Consider the following 22038-nt stretch of genomic DNA (forward strand, 5'->3'; position numbering starts at 1 on the left):
ACCCTGACCCTGCACCAACACACATGAATGAAAGATTCTGTTTCTTCAGTTTTCTGTAAAATCAACTTTACAGTAATGATGAAAAAATGAAATGTGTCTACACTGCACTGTGTTGGAGCAGCGATGCACAACCCTGACCCGACAAACCCTAAGCCTGACCGTGACCCTGACCAACAAGTGTATGACCTAGAATCATCTAAAAACATTCTCTTTTTTCCTCAGTGTAAAAGGGTGGAGAGAGAGACCTCACCTGGGATAGACAGGCTCGTACAGATACCGGTCCTCACCTCCGCCAACCACGTCGAACAATAGCACGTATCCATTAGAGGCCTGGAACAGAGAGGGTTAGAGTTCAGGTCAGGGTCGAGAGACTGATGAGTGAGGCCTACAAACGCACCCACACACACACTAAACCCAACAACAGGTGTGTGAACCACACACACACTAAACCCAACAACAGGTGTGTGAACCACACACACACTAAACCCAACAACAGGTGTGTAAGAATATTGTCTTTTAGTAAGTTGTTGAACTCTGTTGTGATGTTTTAGCAAAAAGAAACATCGACTTGCACAGTCGATGTATAGTGTCTAATGACTATGTGCATTTGGAGTGGTTTTTTGGCACTTTGGAGATGTCCAACACATCTAGTGGAAAATGCTGTGTAGCTCCTGTGTAATTTCATGTATATGCTCAAAATAGTTCAATTTATTTGAAAAGCCCCTGGTGAACCAGGAAATGCAGAGCATGACTGAAAATGAATCTCCAGCATCAAAATACATATTATAAAGCACAAAAATAAAAGATGCTTTTTGTCTCTGAGATTTTCTTCTGTATTAGATGAGCTCAAATGGATCCAAAATGATGGAAAAATAAGCCTGGATGTCAATGAATGTCTTGGCCCAAGTGTCTACTTCAATTAGAGGTAGGGTTTACCAACCCAGTTATCATAAAGCCTTGTGTTTAGACCTGAGGGATTAGAGTTCACTAACCCAGCTATCATATCAGAATCCATCTTCAGTCTTCTTAAACAAGGCTTCCATACTGATTTTTATTTTTATTTTTTCCATTTTCTATAGTACATAATCAGTTTTCTGTAAAATAACATGCATGACAAAACCAGTTTCTAGACAGTTTCTTCAGATGCTGTGTACTCAAATAAGAAAGAAAGACACCAGCATAAAGACTTTGGGAATGCAACAACTCAAAAAAGGGCATTTCCATGGCAACCATACATGAGGAGCAGTAAATTATTACCCATGATGCAACTTCCACAGACACTCCGGATGGACAAGTGACAGATGAATATTATATATATATATGTATATATATATATATATATATAGATAGATAGATAGATAGATAGATAGATAGATAGATAGATAGATAGATAGATAGATAGATAGATAGAGAGAAAGAATTCTTAGCAAGACATCTTGGTGGAAAATTATGGAAAAGAGGATGACGTAAATAAAAATCTGGTGAATATATTTATATATAAGGGTACCACCAAGGGTACCCTTAGCCTTAACCCACAGAGATGTATGTGAACTTTCTGTTGGGTTCAAGGTGCTGATGTCAGAGCAGAGAATGTCGCCAACATATTCAACAGTCTGTAATGGGTTAGCGTCTGAGACTCTGTGTGTGTGTGTGTGCGCGTGTGTGTGCGCGTGTGTGTGTGTGTGTGTTTGGGAAGGTTATTGGCACAGCTAGCCTGTTCTGGAGTTAGTCTGAAGTATTTTTTTGCAGGTGAAGTATTTTTTTGCTGATGAAATGGGCAGAAGTACAGACCACTAGAAACTTTAGAAAAATACAGACACACATTTACTCATTCAGGCAGCCTGAGATAAAGGTTAACATTTATTTCAAGGTTCATGTTTAAAAGTTAGTTATCAGGACACTAAGTGGATAAAGGGACAAAAACTAAACCAACCAAAACCGTCTCATGGTCCCACAGTAAAATTCTTCAAAACCTTTGACTTTTTGCTCTTTGTGTGAGCGCGTGAGCTTGCGTTCAGGGCTCTAACTATTTGGCTAACTAGGGTTAGTTCTGGGGTTGGGTAACCCACTGGCTCTCCCAGGTTAGCGCTGGGGTGGGTAACCCATTGGCTCACATGCTGTACTTCGGTTTTGGTTTCCAGGTGAACTCTGTTGAATTTCAGTAGAACACACACATTTCCTGCTATTGTCACGAGGCACCAGTCAGGGGGAAGATGCCCCACCCACTGCCTCCTCAGTGACTCATTACTCCTCCTGCATACAGCAGGACTCCATACATGCCCTCCATTACCGCAGCAATCCATTAATATCTGTGCCACAACAGCAATAAAACTCCACCCGAATTCGAGCACTAGCTCGACAGCCGTGTGAGGCACGACTACCGTCCATGCTCCACCCCCAGAGGCTCAGGAGGGGAAAGCTGACTTGTTAGTAGTAGCTCAAATACGAAGTGGCTCAAAACTTCATAACAAACAGAAACGTCTGTGGTTTTAAAACATCGGGCCCTCTCGCATTCCTGGCCAGTACTGGAGTCTTTAGTCAGAACATGGGTCACCCACCAGCTGCTCGTGAGACATTTTTGAAATGCGAGGGTTTGGGTCTGGAGGTACATGATGGTCTGTCCCCCAGAACTGGAAGGAATCCAGTCATCACTGTAGCTATTCGTGTCCTACCCAGCGAGAGAGACGTCTGCACACAGGACGGTTACTTCAAGGCCTGGTCTGAGAAATCATGCTCTGCTAAATTATGAAGCCCTCATTGAAAAAAAAAAAAAAACCCCAAATGGAATACAGTTGCCCTGGTAACTGAAACGAAAAGACCTTTATGAAGGCTGAAGAAAGGCGGCGATTTTACTGCACATGCACTGAATGAACCAGCGACTGGGCCAGAAACACCAAAGATAGGACAGCCTTCAGAAGCTAAAGATCAGGTTCAAACAATGAGCCTAAACAGGTCACAGACTGAAGGAACTCTCTCTCTCTCTCTCTCTCTCTCTCTCTCTCACTCTCACTCTCTCTCACACACACACACACACACACACACACACACACACACACACACACACACACACACACACAGACACAGAATCACTGAAAGACAAACAGGCAGGAGTGTTCACTCACTCCACTCCAGCTGTTGTACTGTTTTGCTACTGCGGATTTTGGGAACCAACCTTTAGCTGCTCACACTCCGGCATTACAGTAGCAGGAGTTGGGGGGCTGGTCATGAGGTTCACTGTCGTGGCCAGACATCTGGAGAGCAGCTGCTGTCAGCTGTTCGGACTAATCAGGGACTTGCAGAGACGGAACCGCAGGCAGAAAACCGAAGGGGAGAAGAGAAACCCCCAGCTAGCTAGATAGCAACGGAGTGTGTGTGTGTGTGCTCGCGCGCTCTCTCTCTGTGTGTTCAGGGTTTACACCACAAGTGCATGATGGGTAATGATTGTTAATCATGTCACTGGGGCAATACGCACTGTACTGATGAGAAGATGGAGCACAGCAGAGTAACAAGACAGACAGACAGACAGACAGACAGACAAAGACACACACACACACACACACATACACACATACAGGCTATGGCCACACCCTTCAGAGAACCACACACACACACACACACAGGCTATGGCCACACCCTTCAGAGAACCACACACACACACACACACACAGGCTATGGCCACACCCTTCAGAGAACCACACACACACACACAGGCTATGGCCACACCCTTCAGAGAACCACACACACACACACACAGGCTATGGCCACACCCTTCAGAGAACCACACACACACACACACAGGCTATGGCCACACCCTTCAGAGAACCACACACACACACACACAGGCTATGGCCACACCCTTCAGAGAACCACACACACACACACAGGCTATGGCCACACCCTTCAGAGAACCACACACACACAGGCTATGGCCACACCCTTCAGAGAACCACACACACACAGGCTATGGCCACACCCTTCAGAGAACCACACACACAGGCTATGGCCACACCCTTCAGAGAACCACACACACAGGCTATGGCCACACCCTTCAGAGAACCACACACACACACACAGGCTATGGCCACACCCTTCAGAGAACCACACACACACAGGCTATGGCCACACCCTTCAGAGAACCACACACACACACACACACACACACACACACAGGCTATGGTCACACCCTTCAGAGAAGTCTACAAATGAAGGCATGTCTGTCTCTCTATAAGCATCTTCCATCTAGGAAAGAAACCAGTCAGAATTCACAATTCCACTCTGTGAACCAATCAGAATCCTCTGTATTCCTCTGTGATCCAAATGTATTTCCAGAATGGAAAACCTATGGGAAATCTCTTTGAGCATGCAGCCCATGTTCCAGACAAAACACAATCCTCACACCTTCCCAAAGTGACCACTGCTGTCTTTTCTCTTCTGTGGTTTCACAGTCACCACAAAAAACAAGAACACCAAAGTCGGTCAATGATTTACTGCATATATAGACTAGTGTAGTAAACCCTAACCCCAGTGTCCGGTCTGTGCGTGTAGTAAACCCTAGGCGCAGTGTCCGGTCTGTGCGTGCAGTAAACCCTAACGCCAGTGTCCGGTCTGTGCGTGCAGTAAACCCTAGGCGCAGTGTCCGGTCTGTGCGTGCAGTAAACCCTAACGGCAGTGTCCGGTCTGTGCGTGCAGTAAACCCTAACGGCAGTGTCCGGTCTGTGCGTGCAGTAAACCCTAACGGCAGTGTCCGGTCTGAGCGTGCAGTAAACCCTAACGGCAGTGTCCGGTCTGAGCGTGCAGTAAACCCTAACGGCAGTGTCCGGTCTGAGCGTGCAGTAAACCCTAACGGCAGTGTCCGGTCTGTGCGTGCAGTAAACCCTAACGGCAGTGTCCGGTCTGTGCGTGCAGTAAACCCTAACGGCAGTGTCCGGTCTGTGCGTGCAGTAAACCCTAACGGCAGTGTCCGGTCTGTGTGTAGTAAACCCTAACGGCAGTGTCCGGTCTGTGTGTAGTAAACCCTAACGGCAGTGTCCGGTCTGTGCGTGCAGTAAACCCTAACGGCAGTGTCCGGTCTGTGTGTAGTAAACCCTAACGGCAGTGTCCGGTCTGTGTGTAGTAAACCCTAACGGCAGTGTCCGGTCTGTGTGTAGTAAACCCTAACGGCAGTGTCCGGTCTGTGTGTGTAGTAAACCCTAATGGCAGTGTCCGGTCTGTGTGTGTAGTAAACCCTAATGGCAGTGTAGTCTATATTTAAATTGCGACGCCCCCTAAAACCTGTCTGAGTTTTTGGAAGCCCGCACCCCCCACGCCCTCCTCACATGGTCATGAGGCGACGGTACCGATGTAAAGCAAGACCGAAGATGAATTATACATGCCATAAACAATGCTGTACACAACCTTGAATATATGATTTATTCAAGGGATATGAATTATTCAGAAGGCATTACTTATTCAGGCCTCAGATTATGCTGTAAATAGGTTAGGGGATGTGAATATCATCTTCCCAAAGGCAGGAGAATACTGAGGGATGACAACACCGACGTTTCACAGGCTGCCGTGCACGCACTTTGGGTCTTCCCTTCTGGTGTCTGTATTTTGCTGTAACTCTGATGTCCAGCCGTAGCTGTAACTTTGAACAGACGACATTCTGTTACCAAGCCCTTTTATTCCTTTACAATACAGATTCTCATGTGTGTGTCTCAGGCCAAAAAGGAAGCAGTGTGGAAGTGCGAGTTTGAGCAGCACATATGCCAATAAGGCTCGCTCTCCCTCTCTCTCTCCATCCCTCCCTCTGCAACCCAACTCCGCAACCCGGCCCCGGACACAGTGGAAATGAGGGCTCTGGTTCACAACAGGAAGACCGAGGAGATCATGGACAGACAGCTTCTATAGCGTCTATTGCCCCGGTCCTCTCTACCGAGCGTCTATTGCCCCGGTCCTCTCTACCGAGCGTCTATTGCCCCGGTCCTCTCTACCGAGCGTCTATTGCCCCGGTCCTCTCTACCGAGCGTCTATTGCCCCGGTCCTCTCTACCGAGCGTCTATTGCCCCGGTCCTCTCTACCGAGCGTCTATTGCCCCGGTCCTCTCTACCGAGCGTCTATTGCCCCGGTCCTCTCTACCGAGCGTCTATTGCCCCGGTCCTCTCTACCGAGCGTCTATTGCCCCGGTCCTCTCTACTGAGCGTCTATTGCCCCGGTCCTAGGGTTCCTCCTCCCAGCCTGCTGTGTGAAAGGTAGTGCAGTAATGGTGATCTGGAGCGCAGGAAGACGCTGAGTGATGTCACTCCTCTGAGGTCAGCTGACCTTCCCTTCCGGTGAGCTGCCATGCTGGGGACACGTCGCCGTTGCAACAACACTAATGAATGCAGAGCGCTCCAGTTCTGCATCATCTGAAAATTTTGTACGCGAGACCATTAAGCAGCACGAGGCAACTTGTACTGTTCTTAAAATTAACTTGTAGGTGTTTTAGTCAGCACACACTCACTCACTCTCGTGCTCACGCACACGCGTGCACACACACACAAACCCCTCTCAGGAGCTTGGAGGGAACATGTCATATGTTCTGTTTCCCAATGTAGCAGTCTCACACACCAGCAACGCTCTGGTTAACACGCTGCAGTGACACCGCCCTCCACAGGACAAGCCTGGGACCAGGGCACTAGCTTCTGTTAGTGTCAAACCCAGAGCGGGGTGGTTGTGTGTGTGTGAAGATGGCCTATACAGACACCGGCAGTCTAATCCTAACCACTAACCCTGCAGAGAACAGAGCAAGAAGAGAGAAACAAAGATGTTTAGAGAGAGAGAGAGAGAACGCAAGAAAGAGACCGAAAGAGAGAGAGAGAAGAACTAGACGAGCAGTTAAAGAGGAAGTGAGATCTGGGCAGGACTCACCGCCACTGCGATCATGGAGTCGTCTGGTTTCCATTTGGCCTGCTGATAGAAGCCAAACTGGGACACCGCCTTGAGAGACTCAATGTAGCTTACTACCAGAACACTGGGCTGGGGAGAGAGAGAGAGAGAGAGTGAGAGAGAGTGAGAGAGAGTGAGAGAGAGTGTGGGAGGAAAAAAAAATAGAAGTTTTATTTTTAATAAAACAACTGAAAATGTGCCTCCTAACGTCTGTGGAACCAGACCAGAACCTAAACACGTCAGCACTGCAGAGACATGTTAGTGCTTCACACACGTTCTACAGGCCGGTTCTTAAAGCCCCTGACCCCGAGCCCCTTAAAGACCCTCCAAAATAAAGCATCGATTTCTTTTAAGGGCTGTAGGCCACAAAAGCATCCAAACACAGGAAATAACTACACAAAATACAGTAAAGAAACAAAATGACCAAATAACTTTAGCCCACGGTGTAGTTCAATTAAAGGCCCCACCCCTCCCTCCAGGAAGAAAAAATAAAATAAAAATGTATTTATTTATTTCCATGTCAGCCAGTATACTGCCGAATAGGGTTTTATTTTTTGATTGCCTGTCTTGACCACATGAGCTGCTCTGCTCTGATGAAGGCCAGAAGAGGAAGTGCTCACCAGAGGCAAGACAAGAAGAGGTAGCGAAACAACACGTTCAGAGCACGAGCGAGAACAAAAGGTGGTGCGTGGGATGACAGGGAACCAGGTTGAGGAGAGAGAACAGCTTGAACAAGCTGTGCACTACAACAACTCTGTCAGATGTGTGTGTGTGGGGGGGAGACTGAGAAAATAAGTGTGTGTGTGTGTGTGTGTGTGTGTGTGTGTGTGTGTGTGTGTGTGTGTGTGTTTGCGCCTCAGTGAGAGACAGAAGGAAGGAAAAAAAAAAAAAGTGTGTACATGTGTATGGTTTCCTCCCTTGAAAGGTCATTCACTTTGAGAAGCTGTTTTGACTGAGACCTGCATTTGTTTTTCATTCTTCTCTGCCTGTGTGTGTAGGAACTGACCACAGCACCTGCAGTCCTGCAGTTCTAACCCAGCCAGTCTTGCAGGACAGCAGCCCTCCACTGATGCCGCCAGCTGCACACCTGCACCACAAAACTGATCCAACATCAGCAGGAATTGATGAGAAGTGCCCAGACTGGGCCACTGAATCTGTGACGCTCCCCTCAAACACACAGACCCAAGATTCAAAATCAAACCCACAGGTCAACACCAAGTTTCAGCTTTAGCATTGTAGAAAGAGAACAGGGTTAGATTCGGGGTTAGGGTAATGTAGCCCAGCGACCCTGTCCCGGGGCAGTCCCGCTGCATGCGGCCCTGTTAGTGGAGTAGACATTTGGCTAAACCGGTGTGAAACCCCGTTACCCCCCTAACCCCATCCAACTCTGCTGTTGACCATGCTGTTGAGTGTGACGGGCAGACAGAATCAGATGCTTGCGGATTTAGAATAAGAACTTGTTCCAATCGGTGGTAGCAGAATAACTCAGGGTCAAAAAAGCAAAGTAAGGGGAAATCCAAATCATAGAGAGATCAAAGTCCATGTCCAAAGCCAAAAGAGCAATACAAAAACCAGGTAGTAAATCCAAAAGGCAAAATCAGCAACGAGAAAGACAAAGTATGGGGACGGTACACAGGAAGCCAGTCAAAGAAAATAACGCTCGGTATGCTTAGAAATTCTAGAGGCAATACTTCACTATGAATGAGTGCTTGAAACAGCCTTATATTCAACAACTTCTCTGAACACACAGATGAGTTCAATACTCCAGTGATGACGATCTGATTGAACGTGCCTGATAGGCTGAGCTGTTGGCTGGGTAATGAACAGGTTGCTGGGTAGTGTAGAGTGGTAGAGGTATGACAGGTGCTATCTGAGCGCAGCGCACCTTACCCAACAATTGTTAGTGCGTGCGCAGGAGCCTGATCAGTTACTGTTTCACAGGAAAATTCTCACTAGATGGTATTTTTTCTAATTTGAGTTGCTCTGAAAAACAAACTCTCCCATCAGAGGAAGAATGTTTGTATGCTTGTTTAGACCCAGTTCATTTCCTCCTGCGTGGATCCTCCAGCAGAACTACACTGTGACAGCATTGTTTGTATTTCCATCTGACATTCAGTAAATAGTTGAGCGCTTCTTAAAGTCAGTTAGAGTACTCTGATGTTGGGGGAAGGGAACGCTGGAGAACACTGATAGTTATCCTCGTCAGATTAATCATTATATTCCGACATGACCTATAAATTGGCCAGTTACTCCAAGATTGGGATCCAGGCGCACATGCCGACTGCACTCTTCCTGTTGTGTCGGGTTGAGTTTTGTGATAACACATCCATAGTGTCCACACTGGAACGTTGTCTTCCTGATGAGCACAGTGAAGCACGGAACATGGGAAAACAGCAACCCTAACCCTATAAACCTTATAAAGCCCTAACCCTATAAATTCCCTAACCCTATAAACCAGCAGCCCTAACCTTATCAATCTTATAAATCCGCCAACCCTATAAACCAGCAACCCTAACCTGATAAGCCTTATAAACTCCCTAACCCTATAAACCAGCAACCCTAACCCTATAAACCCCTTAACCTTATAAACCAGCAACCCTAACCCTATAAACCCCTAACCCTATAAACCAGCAATCCTAACCCCATCAACCTTATAAACCCGCTAACCCTATAAACCAGCAACCCTAACCCGATAAACCTTATAAACCCCTAAGCCGATAAACCAACAACCCTAACCGCCTAAACCTTATAAACCCACTAACCCTATAAACCAGCAACCCTAACTGCCTAAACCCATCAACCCGCTAACCCTATAAACCAGCAACCCTAAGCCTATAAACCTTATAAACCCGCTAACCAAATAAACCAGCAACCTTAACCGCCTAAACCTATAAACCCGCTAACCCTACAAAACAGCAACCCTAACCGTACAAACCAGCAACGCTAACCTTATAACCCCCCTAACCCCATCAACCTTATAAATCCCCTAACCTTAAACCCCTAACACTATAAACCCCCTAACCCTTATAAATCCCCTAACCCTATCAACCTTAAAAATCCCCTAACCCTATCAACCTTATAAATCCCCTAACCCTATCAACCTTATAAATCCCCTAACCCTATCAACCTTATAAATCCCCTAACCCTATCAACCTTATAAATCCCCTAACCCTATCAACCTTATAAATCCCCTAACCTTAAACCCCTAACCCTATAAAGCCAATACCAAACACAAGCCTTCAGAAATGACCCACAGAATGTTTGCTGAAAATGAAACCACTGCTAAAACTGGACCTCATAATTTCAGCCTACATATAAGACTTCCCTTCATGGTCTTATTAGGGCCAATGGGAGAGCTGAGGTGACCCCAGACAAAATGTGTAGTTGGCAGTGTGCCAGGGTGTGATGGTAAATTCAAAACAAAACATACCTCTGAAAGAAAAACACACACTGAAGGAGAAATAAGGAAGCAAGGAGCAACCTGATTCCCATTCTGATCCTTTAGGATCCAACAGCCCATGGAGTCTCACATTCCATAACAAGCCTGCTGGACTTGGCTCTTCCAGGTAGGATTTTGGAACTTTCCATGAACTCAAGCTTCCGAGACAGAGCTTCCATTGCAGTGTTCCGTTTCTCCCACCAGAGGGTGGCGCTCACTCCGCTCAGAGATGTCGGACTTCACAAATCAGTGATGCATGGACTGGTACACGTTTCATTTTAAAATAACAACAACAACAGGGGACTGATTAACTAACCCCAACCCTGGTACACATTTTAAATAATAATAATAATAATAATAACTGATTAATTAACCCCAACCCTGGTACACATTTTAAATAATAACTGATCAACTAACCCTAACCCTGCTGATGCGTTTCAGTCTGCATCATCAGCAGTGTCGACGTGAAATCAAACTGGCGCACACTGTTTTTTTTTTGTGCGTGACAGCACTGGTTTTTAGTTCCTGTTTGTCTGACCAGTTGTTGCATGTCCCGTGCGGGAATGTCTGGGGTTTATAACTTGCCTGCCGTGGTCTGCTCATTCTCATGATCTGAGACCAACACTTTCCAGAGTGCAACCAAACATCACGAAATACACCTTTTTTTTCTTGCTCTCAAAATTGCAATCTGGCAAAACGTGTCTTCAGCACTTTGCCATGTCTGGACACTAGCAAACATTAGCATCCCAATGGAATCTTCCAGGGGTGTTACTCCACCCTGTCCCAACAACCGCCAGGGCGTTACTCCAGGACCTGTGTACGTTGTGTGTAATGACGCAGCCGTCTACCAGGACCTGCGTATGCGCTGCTGTAGTATTAGTGAAGACTGTTAGGGTTAGGTTAAGACGGTTAGAGATAGGGGTTAGGTTAAGATTAGCTTAATACAACCCACAGGAAACACTAAGATACACCATATTACTTTTTACTACCAAAAGTGTTCTTTACTACCCAAAGGCAATTTGTGACATTTGGCAGATGTGGCAGATTGTGACAATCATGACAGATGTGGTAACCCAAATCCTACAATTAATGAACCACATAGTTCACAGATGAAAAAAATATTCTTTATATTGTAATATTTGGCATCTTTTTTCACCATATTGGGACTGAACCTTGGAATTGGCAAGATCCTGACCTGGCAAGAATCGGATCTGGTGTGCTGAACTGGAATCAGAAATAGAATTGATACAAAGACAAATAATCCCCAGCCCTGTTTCTAATGTGTGTGGTGTGCAAAACAGAGACAGAGAAATGGTTTCTCAGTCAGTCTGACTACTGGCAATCAGCAGGAAGAGGAAGAGGAAGAGCTCCATCTCCCACGTCCTCCCGCACAGAGAGCAGAAGATTAACAAGGTGGATTTGACAGGGATAAACATACAACAGGGCTAAATTTAATAGGTCCATTTGGAAGAAAATAATGTCTGGTAACAATGATAGACAGTTTAAACGTTCCACCCTGTCCCACTGCTACTGACTGCAAGGTTGCGTGTTTCACCCCTTTAAAACCAAAACCCAACCCAAAGACCAGAACAGACAAATTCACACGTACTGCTGGTGGCTGCAGCAGAAATATAGATAAAGTGTGAGGGTGAAAAGAGAGAGAGAGTGAGTGTGTGTGTGCGCATGCGAGAGAGAGAGAGAGAGAGCTAGAGAAGAGAGAGACAGAATGAATGTGTCTACTGTGTTACTGTACTCAGCGGGAGAAGAGCAGAGTGTGTGTGTATGTAAGTGTGTGTGTGTGTGTGTGTGTGTGTGAGTGTGTATAAAGTGACCTAGAGTGTGTGTGTGTGAGTGTGTATAAAGTGACCTAGAGTGTGTGTGTGTGAGTGTGTATAAAGTGACCTAGAGTGTGTGTGTGTGAGTGTGTATAAAGTGACCTAGAGTGTGTGTGTGTGTGAGTGTGTATAAAGTGACCTAGAGTGTGTGTGTGTGTGAGTGTGTATAAAGTGACCTAGAGTGTGTGTGTGTGTGTGTATAAAGTGACCTAGAGTGTGTGTGTGTGTGTGTATAAAGTGACCTAGAGTGTGTGTGTGTGTGTGTATAAAGTGACCTAGAGTGTGTGTGTGTGTGTGTGTGTATAAAGTGACCTAGAGTGTGTGTGTGTGTGTGTGTGTGTGTAAAGTGACCTAGAGTGTGTGTGTGTGTGTGTGTATAAAGTGACCTAGAGTGTGTGTGTGTGTGTGTGTATAAAGTGACCTAGAGTGTGTGTGTGTGTGTGTGTATAAAGTGACCTAGAGTGTGTGTGTGTGTGTATATAAAGTGACCTAGAGTGTGTGTGTGTGTGTGTGAGTGTGTATAAAGTGACCTAGAGTGTGTGTGTGAGTGTGTATAAAGTGACCTAGAGTGTGTGTGTGTGAGTGTGTATAAAGTGACCTAGAGTGTGTGTGTGTGAGTGTGTATAAAGTGACCTAGAGTGTGTGTGTGTGTGTGTGTGTGTGTAAAGTGACCTAGAGTGTGTGAGTGTGTATAAAGTGACCTAGAGTGTGTGTGTGTGTATAAAGTGACCTAGAGTGTGTGAGTGTGTATAAAGTGACCTAGAGTGTGTGTGTGTGAGTGTGTATAAAGTGACCTAGAGTGTGTGTGTGTGAGTGTGTATAAAGTGACCTAGAGTGTGTGTGTGTGAGTGTGTATAAAGTGACCTAGAGTGTGTGTGTGTGAGTGTGTATAAAGTGACCTAGAGTGTGTGTGTGAGTGTGTATAAAGTGACCTAGAGTGTGTGTGTGTGAGTGTGTATAAAGTGACCTAGAGTGTGTGTGTGTGTGTGTAAAGTGACCTAGAGTGTGTGTGTGTGTGTAAAGTGACCTAGAGTGTGTGTGTGTAAAGTGACCTAGAGTGTGTGTGTGTGTGTGTAAAGTGACCTAGAGTGTGTGTGTGTAAAGTGACCTAGAGTGTGTGTGTGTGTGTGTAAAGTGACCTAGAGTGTGTGTGTGTGTGTGTAAAGTGACCTAGAGTGTGTGTGTGTGTGTGTAAAGTGACCTAGAGTGTGTGTGTGTGTGTGTAAAGTGACCTAGAGTGTGTGTGTGTAAAGTGACCTAGAGTGTGTGTGTGTGTGTGTAAAGTGACCTAGAGTGTGTGTGTGTGTGTGTAAAGTGACCTAGAGTGTGTGTGTGTGTGTGTGTGTGTGTGTTTGCTTGTGCCTTTATGTACGTGTGCACATGCACAAATGACTCTAGCAGCTCTGCAAACACAAGTCAGGACATGATGTGGCACATGCTTATATATGCCGAAGGGATGGTGTGTGTGTGTGTGTGAGAGAGAGAGAGATATATGAAGAGGAAGAATGTGTGTCAGAGTCAGAGTCAGAGAGAGAGAGAGAGAGAGACTAACTAACCATGCGTGTGTGTGTGTGTGTGTGTGTGTGTGTGTGTGAGAGAGAGAGAGGGGCTAACTAACCATGCGTGTGTGTGTGTGTGTGTGTGTGTGTGTGGTGTGTGAGTGTGTATATGTGTGTGGGCTGGGGACAGTGTGACCAAGTCTAGAGATACACCAGTCAGGAAAGGTTTGGTGGAGCCACACAAATACCAGAGCGAACTTTTCCTGGACATTCACTTCACCTCCCAACAGCAAAAGGCATCAGGAACTACAGCAGGGCATTTACTGGGTTGAGCGTCAAATGCAATATTTCACTGTTTTATAGCAGTAGAGCTTCTAACTCTGAGACACCCAAAAACGCCCCCAATGCTTAATCTTTGGCCAATTCATGAAATCAAGGCCTGAAATAAGGCCTGAAATATTCTGCGCTGTTAAAGTTGCAGCACGCCGCGAAAGTGTCAAAGCTTAACTGGCCAAGCTGACAGGCCGCTGCACCCAAGATCCGTCACGTAACGACACCATCCTTTAAAAACATTAAAGCACCATTAACAAGAAATGCAAAAGGCTAGTCTGCCTCATCTCGCATGGCTACAAGCAGAGTATGAACTGAAACACATGATGGTTTGGTTTTCAGACACACCCGCTGCCCGTTACAATACGTACTGTTCACATTACAAGTCTCTTTATGGACGCAGCTAAAGTAACTTGTTACAAATGTAATCCTGGGGGTTTGGTTAGGCTGCGTTTTGGAAACTTGAGCACGCCCAACACTGTGATATGCCAACACATATGACAGATAGGGACACACACTGAAGCTCAGCTCCACTGTCCTACAGTGTGCCTAATCACCAACTCATCCCAGCTTCCTAGTGTCTCACAGCACCGTCTTAGGTACCAAGCACCTCACCGACTAATCACCAACTCATCCCAGCAGGCACCATCCTAGGTACACCCTGGGCTTGGACCAAGCACTTCACCGACAGTCTGAAGCACACACGTGGACATCTGCATGCATTTGGCACATCCACTCTGTTCAGGCGCACTGTCGCCAACAGCCTCGCATACGCCGAGGTGCCCTTCAAAGCCTTAAATGACGGTCTTATGGCACTAAGTCCTAAACACAAAAGAACTGAGGAGTTTGGAGCGTGCCTGTGAAATGCCTGGAGATGGAGACGGAAAACCCCACTGAGCATGTCCTACCATCTCAGACAGAGCGGCGCGTAGACAGGGACAACACTTACATCGACCCACGTTATTATTATTCTAATTGTAGATGGGGACAGCAGCCCAGTCATAATCAACAGGATGCTGTCGCTAGCTAGCAATCCCCACGACACTGTGGCGCACTCATTGATATTTCATCAGAAATGTTAGCCAGCTATGTGCACATTATCTCCCATCGGCTCAAAGTTTCGTAACCAGACTATAAAACTGGTGTCTAAGCAAGATCTGTTTTTGCTTGTTTAAATAAGGATTCTTAAACTGTTAGACCTCTGAATCGACACGTGGACAGTAGAACTCTAACCTAAGCCTATTTAGATAACTTGGGTTAGTTCCTTCAAACTCACCAGAAGAGAACACGCATTCGCATGATTCTGAAGGGTAACGTTTGCTAGAGCTCTGCTCTCCAGAACCTAGCCCTACTCCTAGGGCTCTGCTCTCCAGAACCTAGCCCTACTCCTAGGGTTCTGCCCTCCAGAACCTAGCCCTACTCCTAGGGTTCTGCCCTCCAGAACCTAGCCCTACTCCTAGGGCTCTGCCCTCCAGAACCTAGCCCTACTCCTAGGGCTCTGCCCTCCAGAACCTACCCCTACTCCTAGGGTTCTGCCCTCCAGAACCTACCCCTACTCCTAGGGTTCTGCTCTCCAAAACCTACCCCTACTCCTACCCCTAGAGCTCTGCTCTCCAGAACCTACCCCTAACCCTATGGCTATCCCATACCCTACCCTTCTGCTCTCTAAAACCTACACCTAGAGATAGAGCTCTGCCCTCCAAAGTACATTAATCCACCCCCAGGGTCACAGACACACTTACCCTGCTGAACCAGATGCTGAGCTGCGTGTCCGCCAGCACGGCGAAGTAGCGCCGCTGCGCGCTAGGCTGAACGTGGCGCGGGTCTTCCTCGCTTCTCAGCGGACACAGGAGCCTCCGCGGCCATCCGCTCAGAAAATACATGACTCCAAACCAGCTACTGTCCAGTCAGCATATCAGCGGTTGAGCCGTCTGTACCAGTCCCTCCGGCGGACCCACCCATTATGAGGCTGCTAGCTTGCACAGCTAGCCCAGTTCGCTATCTTGGCGTGGAACTATGGCTATATAACGCTACTGAACAAATGTCCGAACTCCTGTAGCGATCTAGCTAACGTGCCCACGGAGCGAGGCCTCTGGTTCGCGACGCTACCCCGACGCCTAACACACTTGTTTTGCTACTAACTTCGACACCCGATTTTCCCTGGCGAATCTCCCCCGTCGCCATCTTTAGTCCCCGGTTGGTCTCGAAGGGGGCGGAGTTAACGCGGTAAGGGGCTGGGTTACCGTGACCGTCACGTTCTCGCGGTACCTGCACTATTAGGCCTTGGTCGCCCCCTGGTGGTGGAAATGTGCATCGTAGCCTACGGCGCGAGGATTATTTAATTTAATCAATTCATAAAAGTATATTTGTTGCAGACTAATAACATTCTCAGTAATTCGCCTCTACAATCCCTCACTTAGGTTTAATGTTTTTGTCAGAAAAAAGTATTCCTTAACTCTCACCCCTCACCATGAGTCTACATACGGGAGACAATTTTACACAACTAGTACAAGATCAGAAGTAACATTCATATACTGGCATAAAGTGGCAAAACAATCAAAGCTATGAGACTCAAATCTTTATTTTTCTTAGAACTTATACTCAAAGATACTGTGGAAACTAAACTCTCAAAACTGATCCAGGAATGGACAACAAGCAACAAGTTTATATATTACTTTTTTTTTTCTCCACAATCAGAGATGATCCATAGAAAAGACACAGAAAGCATATGATACACAGGAGGTCTAATAATCCAGTGAGAGCAGAATAATAATTAATCACAGTATGGCCAAGGCAGACCATGTCTACACCATGACGCTGTGGCGGCATGGTTGTGTGTAGTGTCAGTCGTCCTTTTTGTCTGAGGCTGTGGTCGTTCTGTTAGCTGTGGAGATGTCCGCGGTCCCGCTGCCCTCAGCCTGACAGGAAGAATCAAGATGTTAACATATCAGTATGTGAACAAGGTTGCGTTACTGGGTGCAGCACAGTAGGGACCGTAGCTTAAAACACACATACAGCAGGGACCGTAGCTTTAAACACACATACAGGGTTCAAGTCCCTAAAAAGTTGTGTGTTAATAGTAAAGCGAACACTTTCCCCTCAAAACAGCTTATTCAGTCATTGCTCAACCGTAAGAGTCATTGGCTAGTGTTAATACCTGTAAACATAAGCATGGTTTGTGTCCTGTTATTGACACACGTTAAGTGCCCTGTTAATGACAATTTCAAAATTGTGGTTTGAGACCTGACCACTTTACAAACTTGCAGAGACAGCTAAGATGACCTCAGAGAGGTAACACAGCTAAGAGGACCTCAGAGAGGTAGCCAAAATAACACGGGTTATAGTAGGTATAAACTAAAACAATAATATTAACACTAAATACAGTGCGAAACAATTTTTCATATTTAGGTTTCAGAGTTTCTTTTCTGATTTTTTTGTACCTTCAGGTTTCCCGCGCCCGTCTCCTGGACTGCTGTTTTAGTCCAGAAGCGGCTGATGATTGGAGAGATGAACGGGTAAACGATGGGCTCCAGGAACCGCTTATAAACCCACAGGAGAACGGGGATGACGATGCAGGGGATACACACCATAGCTACAGACGGCACTGCAGAGCGAAACACGCCAGCGAGCTCAATTATTGTGTAGATACGGGTAGCATTAACATTAAAGCAGCATGACTGTGGTATCTAAACTCCGGTATGGACACTCTGATGTCCAGCTAAACTGGTCTTACTGGGGTATCTAAATTCTACTATGTCCACTACAGCCCGTATTGTGTTCCACTTTTCTATGCTATCTTAGGTTAGCCAGCAAACAACGGTCAGTGTGAGATAAACAAACTATTAACTTGTCGCGCTAATGAATGTTCATAAATGATTTAACCATGTCACTGGAGAATAGTGAATTATACTCACCAACTCAAGCCTGCTTGGACCTCGGCGAGCTCGCTAGCTAACGTTAGCAGTGAAGTACCGTCTTGGCGCCCTCTAGTGGACTGGAGCACAGCCCGACTCACTGAGCGCCCTCTGGTGGACTGGAGCACAGCCCGACTCACTTTTAGGACTCCTGGCTTAATTGTGAAACGAGGTGCGGTAGTTTCTTGTATTTAAGGTGTAAATAAAGAACATACTATTACTCTGATTCTTAATGAAAACAAAAACAAGTTCATTGTAACAGATTTATTTTCATAACAGGATGGTTTAGTGTCTATACAAAATATTGTGCACACGTTTTTGCAATTCAAAATTTGATATTGAATACCTGAAATATACTTTGATAATTCCTTATTGTGTACGTTTACACAATACATCTTTACTCTCTCACTTGATTTCAGACAGCATTTAGAAGATTGGCACCCAGGTTTCACATCATTTATGTGGTCAACTCTGTGCTACTTTAAATCACATTACCTACAGAATCTCCACTTACATGTCAGCTACACAACTCATCTAAATTAAATGTACATAAGGTGTTAATTATAAGCATTTGAAGTAATAATGAATGACTTCCAAAATGACTTGACACTCATTCCTGGACCAGATTAGCCCTTGCAACGAAAAACTATATATGAGCAAGTTCCTTCTTCTGTGTAATGTTATTTAACTTTTGATTTTGTACAACCTTTAAGTCAAACTTACATTAAAATGCTAAATATGCTTTATTTAGACATACGTCCTTCATGTGAATACAAATAAAACTTGCAGTAATGCCTTTTTATATAGAATGCAGAAGGACAGTATGTATATGTAGTTTTTCATTGCAAGGGTTTAAGCAGTGAAATTGTCTTGACTGATGATGTCACTGTATTCACAGGGTCCTTCGCTACTGTGTGCATTAATGCATTAATGTACTGCCTTTAGTGCTATATTACCATATACTTAGTATGCCTACTATATTAAGATGATAATGTTATTTAGGTTACTCTGTTCACTGCTGGTTTAGTGCTAGTTGTTAAATCATACAGAAAATAACATAAACATTACACAACATCCCCTCCTCCTAAAACAAATCAGTTTATATTTTTTATTCAGTAATGACAATATTGCAATTTTACTGCTTCTTCTCCTTCTATTATAAACTCAACCACGTCCTCGTCACACCATGTAACAAAACAAAAGCGAATGAAACGAATCAGCCTGAAATAGGGAGGACTCATGCCTGCAGGTCCCTAGACAACACACGGGGTGCTTCTCTGCTTGCCTTCCTTCACACTAACTGGAAAAGGCCAAGCACAGCAGGGACTTGTGAAGAAATAAACCATAAAAGGTCAAAGGTCATCCTTGTTTGTAACTGTTGTATCTGTGTGGTCTTAAATAGTCCAATAGCGGTTGTAGTCTAAAGTTTGTTTCAGTGAAAAATGTAATTGTAATTTGACTCCTGAGATTCAGCATGACCTGACATGACCTGACCTGACCTGACCTGAAATGACCTGACATGACCTGAAATGTGCTTGTTCAGCATATAGGGACACAAAACAGTTAAGTACAAATTATGGCTCCAAGGCAAAGTATAGAGACCCTCTTATACAGTCATTCACTCAGTCATTCATTCACTCAGTCATTCATTCACTCAGTCATCCGTTCACTCAGTCATTCATTCACTCAGTCATCCGTTCACTCAGTCATTCATTCACTCAGTCATTCATTCACTCAGTCATCCGTTCACTCAGTCATCCGTTCACTCAGTCATTCATTCACTCACTCATTCATTCACTCAATCATCCTCTCATTTGTAGCTTCACTCCTGAGTCCTGAGTGGAAGACCAATGAAGCTGAATGGGACTGCCACTCTCTGCAGTCACACACACACACACACACACACACACACACACACACACACACAGTGAAGGCGGTCCCGTTCAAGATTTCTCAACAGGCACAAGTGAAGACACACACACACACACACACACACACACACAGTGAAGGCAGTCCCGTTCAAGATTTCTCAACAGGCACAAGTGAAGACACACACACACACACACACACACACACACACAGTGAAGGCAGTCCCGTTCAAGATTTGTCAACAGGCACAAGTGAAGACACACACACACACACACACACACACACACACACACACACACACACACACACACACACACACACACACACACACACACACACACACACACACACACACACACACAGTGAAGGCGGTCCCGTTCAAGATTTGTCAACAGGCACAAGGCCTACATAAGCGCCATTCTTCTCGTCATCTGCTTTGGTGCTGGCAGGGGAGTATATGGTGTCCTCCTTTGTGGAAGTCTGTAGAAACAAAAGCAGGAAGAGGAAACAGATCACACTCACCTCTGAGCGCCCCCTCACACAAATGGCCAACAGCCAATCAGATGGTGACTGAATCCCCCAGTAAAATATCAACTCAAATTAGGGGACTGTGAGCCATACAACACGTCTTGAAACACCAGGTCTCATGGAGACAAGCATGGAGACGATTCTCTGTCCTGCTCACAGATGGTGGAACGAACTTCCACTGGCTGTCTGGACAGCAAAGTCCCTTCCAGTCTTCAAACGCAGACTGTCTATTTGTGGAATATTTAAATGATCACTGACCCTGCTCCTATGCTGACTAACAAACTCTAGTAGTTATTGTTTATTACACTAATCACTGTCTGTTATAGTGCTTATATGTGTTTGTACTTCTAGTCATCAGCAGTGATCCCTGTATTCTACAGTGTTCTAGTTCATTGGTATGTTGGACTCTAACCTACTGTACTGTACCAGGATATTCTATGAGTAAATGACAAAGCACTTTGTAAGTCGCTCTGGATAAGAGCGTTTGCCAGATGCCGTAAACGTAAATGTAAGGCAACATGGCACAGATCAATATAATACTGTAAACTAATTAGCATATGAGGTTGGAATGACCTGACTCAGGGGTGAAAGTGGGTAGAAAACCTACTTATGTGACTTTAGGCTATACCAGTGTCTCTATGACTACATTAGTGTCTCTATGACTATACCAGTGTCTCTATGTCAATACCAGTGTCTATATGACTATACCAGTCTCTATGACTATACCAGTGTCTATATGACTATGCCAGTGTCTCTATGACAATACCAGTGTCTCTCTATAATACCAGTGTCTCTATGACTATACCAGTGTCTATATGACTATGCCAGTGTCTCTATGACAATACCAGTGTCTCTCTATAATACCAGTGTCTATATGACTATACCAGTGTCTATATGACTATACCAGTGTCTATATGACTATGCCAGTGTCTCTCTGACAATACCAGTATCTCCATGACAATCCCAGTGTCTCTATGACTATACCAGTGTCTATATGACTATACCAGTATCTCTCTATGACAATACCAGTGTCTCTCCATGACAATACCAGTGTCTGTATGACAATACCAGTGTCTCTATGACTATACCAGTCTCTATGACTATACCAGTGTCTATATGACTATGCCAGTGTCTATATGACAATACTAGTGTCTATATGACTATACCCGTGTCTGTATGACTATACCAGTGTCTCTCTATGACAATACCAGTGTCTCCATGACTATACCAGTGTCTATATGATTATGCCAGTGTCTATATGACTATGCCAGTGTCTCTATGACAATACCAGTGTCTCTCTATGACTATACCAGTGTCTCTCTATGACAATACCAGTGTCTCCATGACAATCCCAGTGTCTCTATGACTATACCAGTGTCTCTATGACTATACCAGTGTCTCTATGACTATACCAGTGTCTCCATGACTATACCAGTGTCTCTCTATGACAATACCAGTGTCTGTATGACAATACCAGTGTGTCTATGACTATACCAGTCTCTATGACTATACCAGTGTCTCTATGACTATACCAGTGTCTATATGACTATACCAGTGTCTATATGACTATGCCAGTGTCTCTATGACTATACCAGTGTCTATATGACTATGCCAGTGTCTGTATGACTATACCAGTGTCTATGACTATACCAGTGTCTGTATGACTATACCAGTGTCTCTATGACTATACCAGTGTCTCTATGACTATACCAGTGTCT

The 22038-nt window shown here is 45.2% G+C and overlaps 3 protein-coding genes across 4 annotated transcripts in view; all 3 read right to left on the reverse strand.

Moving 5' to 3' along the window:
- Positions 1–16200, reverse strand: part of ric1 (RIC1 homolog, RAB6A GEF complex partner 1) — a 36031-nt gene extending 19831 nt beyond the window's left edge. For both annotated transcript variants that reach the window (XM_035523453.1, XM_035523452.1), the window contains exons 1-3: positions 15752–16200; positions 6889–6996; positions 251–330 (exon numbers count right to left, since the gene is read on the reverse strand). In XM_035523453.1, the coding sequence (XP_035379346.1) occupies positions 251–330; positions 6889–6996; positions 15752–15892 (329 nt within the window). In that variant the 5' untranslated portion in view covers positions 15893–16200. The remainder of the gene's footprint in view (positions 1–250; positions 331–6888; positions 6997–15751) is intronic.
- Positions 16201–16572: 372 nt separating this feature from the next.
- LOC113589096 (UPF0729 protein C18orf32 homolog) lies at positions 16573–17997 on the reverse strand. Its single transcript, XM_027028570.2, has 3 exons — positions 17924–17997; positions 17450–17613; positions 16573–16927 (listed from the first exon to the last, which is right to left on the reverse strand). The coding sequence occupies exons 2-3, from the start codon at positions 17597–17599 to the stop codon at positions 16853–16855; spliced, it is 225 nt and encodes a 74-aa protein (XP_026884371.1). The 5' UTR covers positions 17600–17613; positions 17924–17997; the 3' UTR covers positions 16573–16852.
- Positions 17998–19656: 1659 nt separating this feature from the next.
- The window catches only part of scarb2b (scavenger receptor class B, member 2b), a 30248-nt gene continuing 27866 nt past the window's right edge, over positions 19657–22038 (reverse strand). The window contains exon 12 of the mRNA XM_035523450.1: positions 19657–20272. Coding sequence (XP_035379343.1) covers positions 20171–20272 — 102 coding nt within the window. The 3' untranslated portion in view covers positions 19657–20170. The remainder of the gene's footprint in view (positions 20273–22038) is intronic.

The sequence above is a fragment of the Electrophorus electricus genome, unplaced genomic scaffold (assembly GCF_013358815.1).
Source record: "Electrophorus electricus isolate fEleEle1 unplaced genomic scaffold, fEleEle1.pri S50, whole genome shotgun sequence".
NCBI classification, from domain to species: Eukaryota; Metazoa; Chordata; class Actinopteri; order Gymnotiformes; family Gymnotidae; genus Electrophorus; species Electrophorus electricus.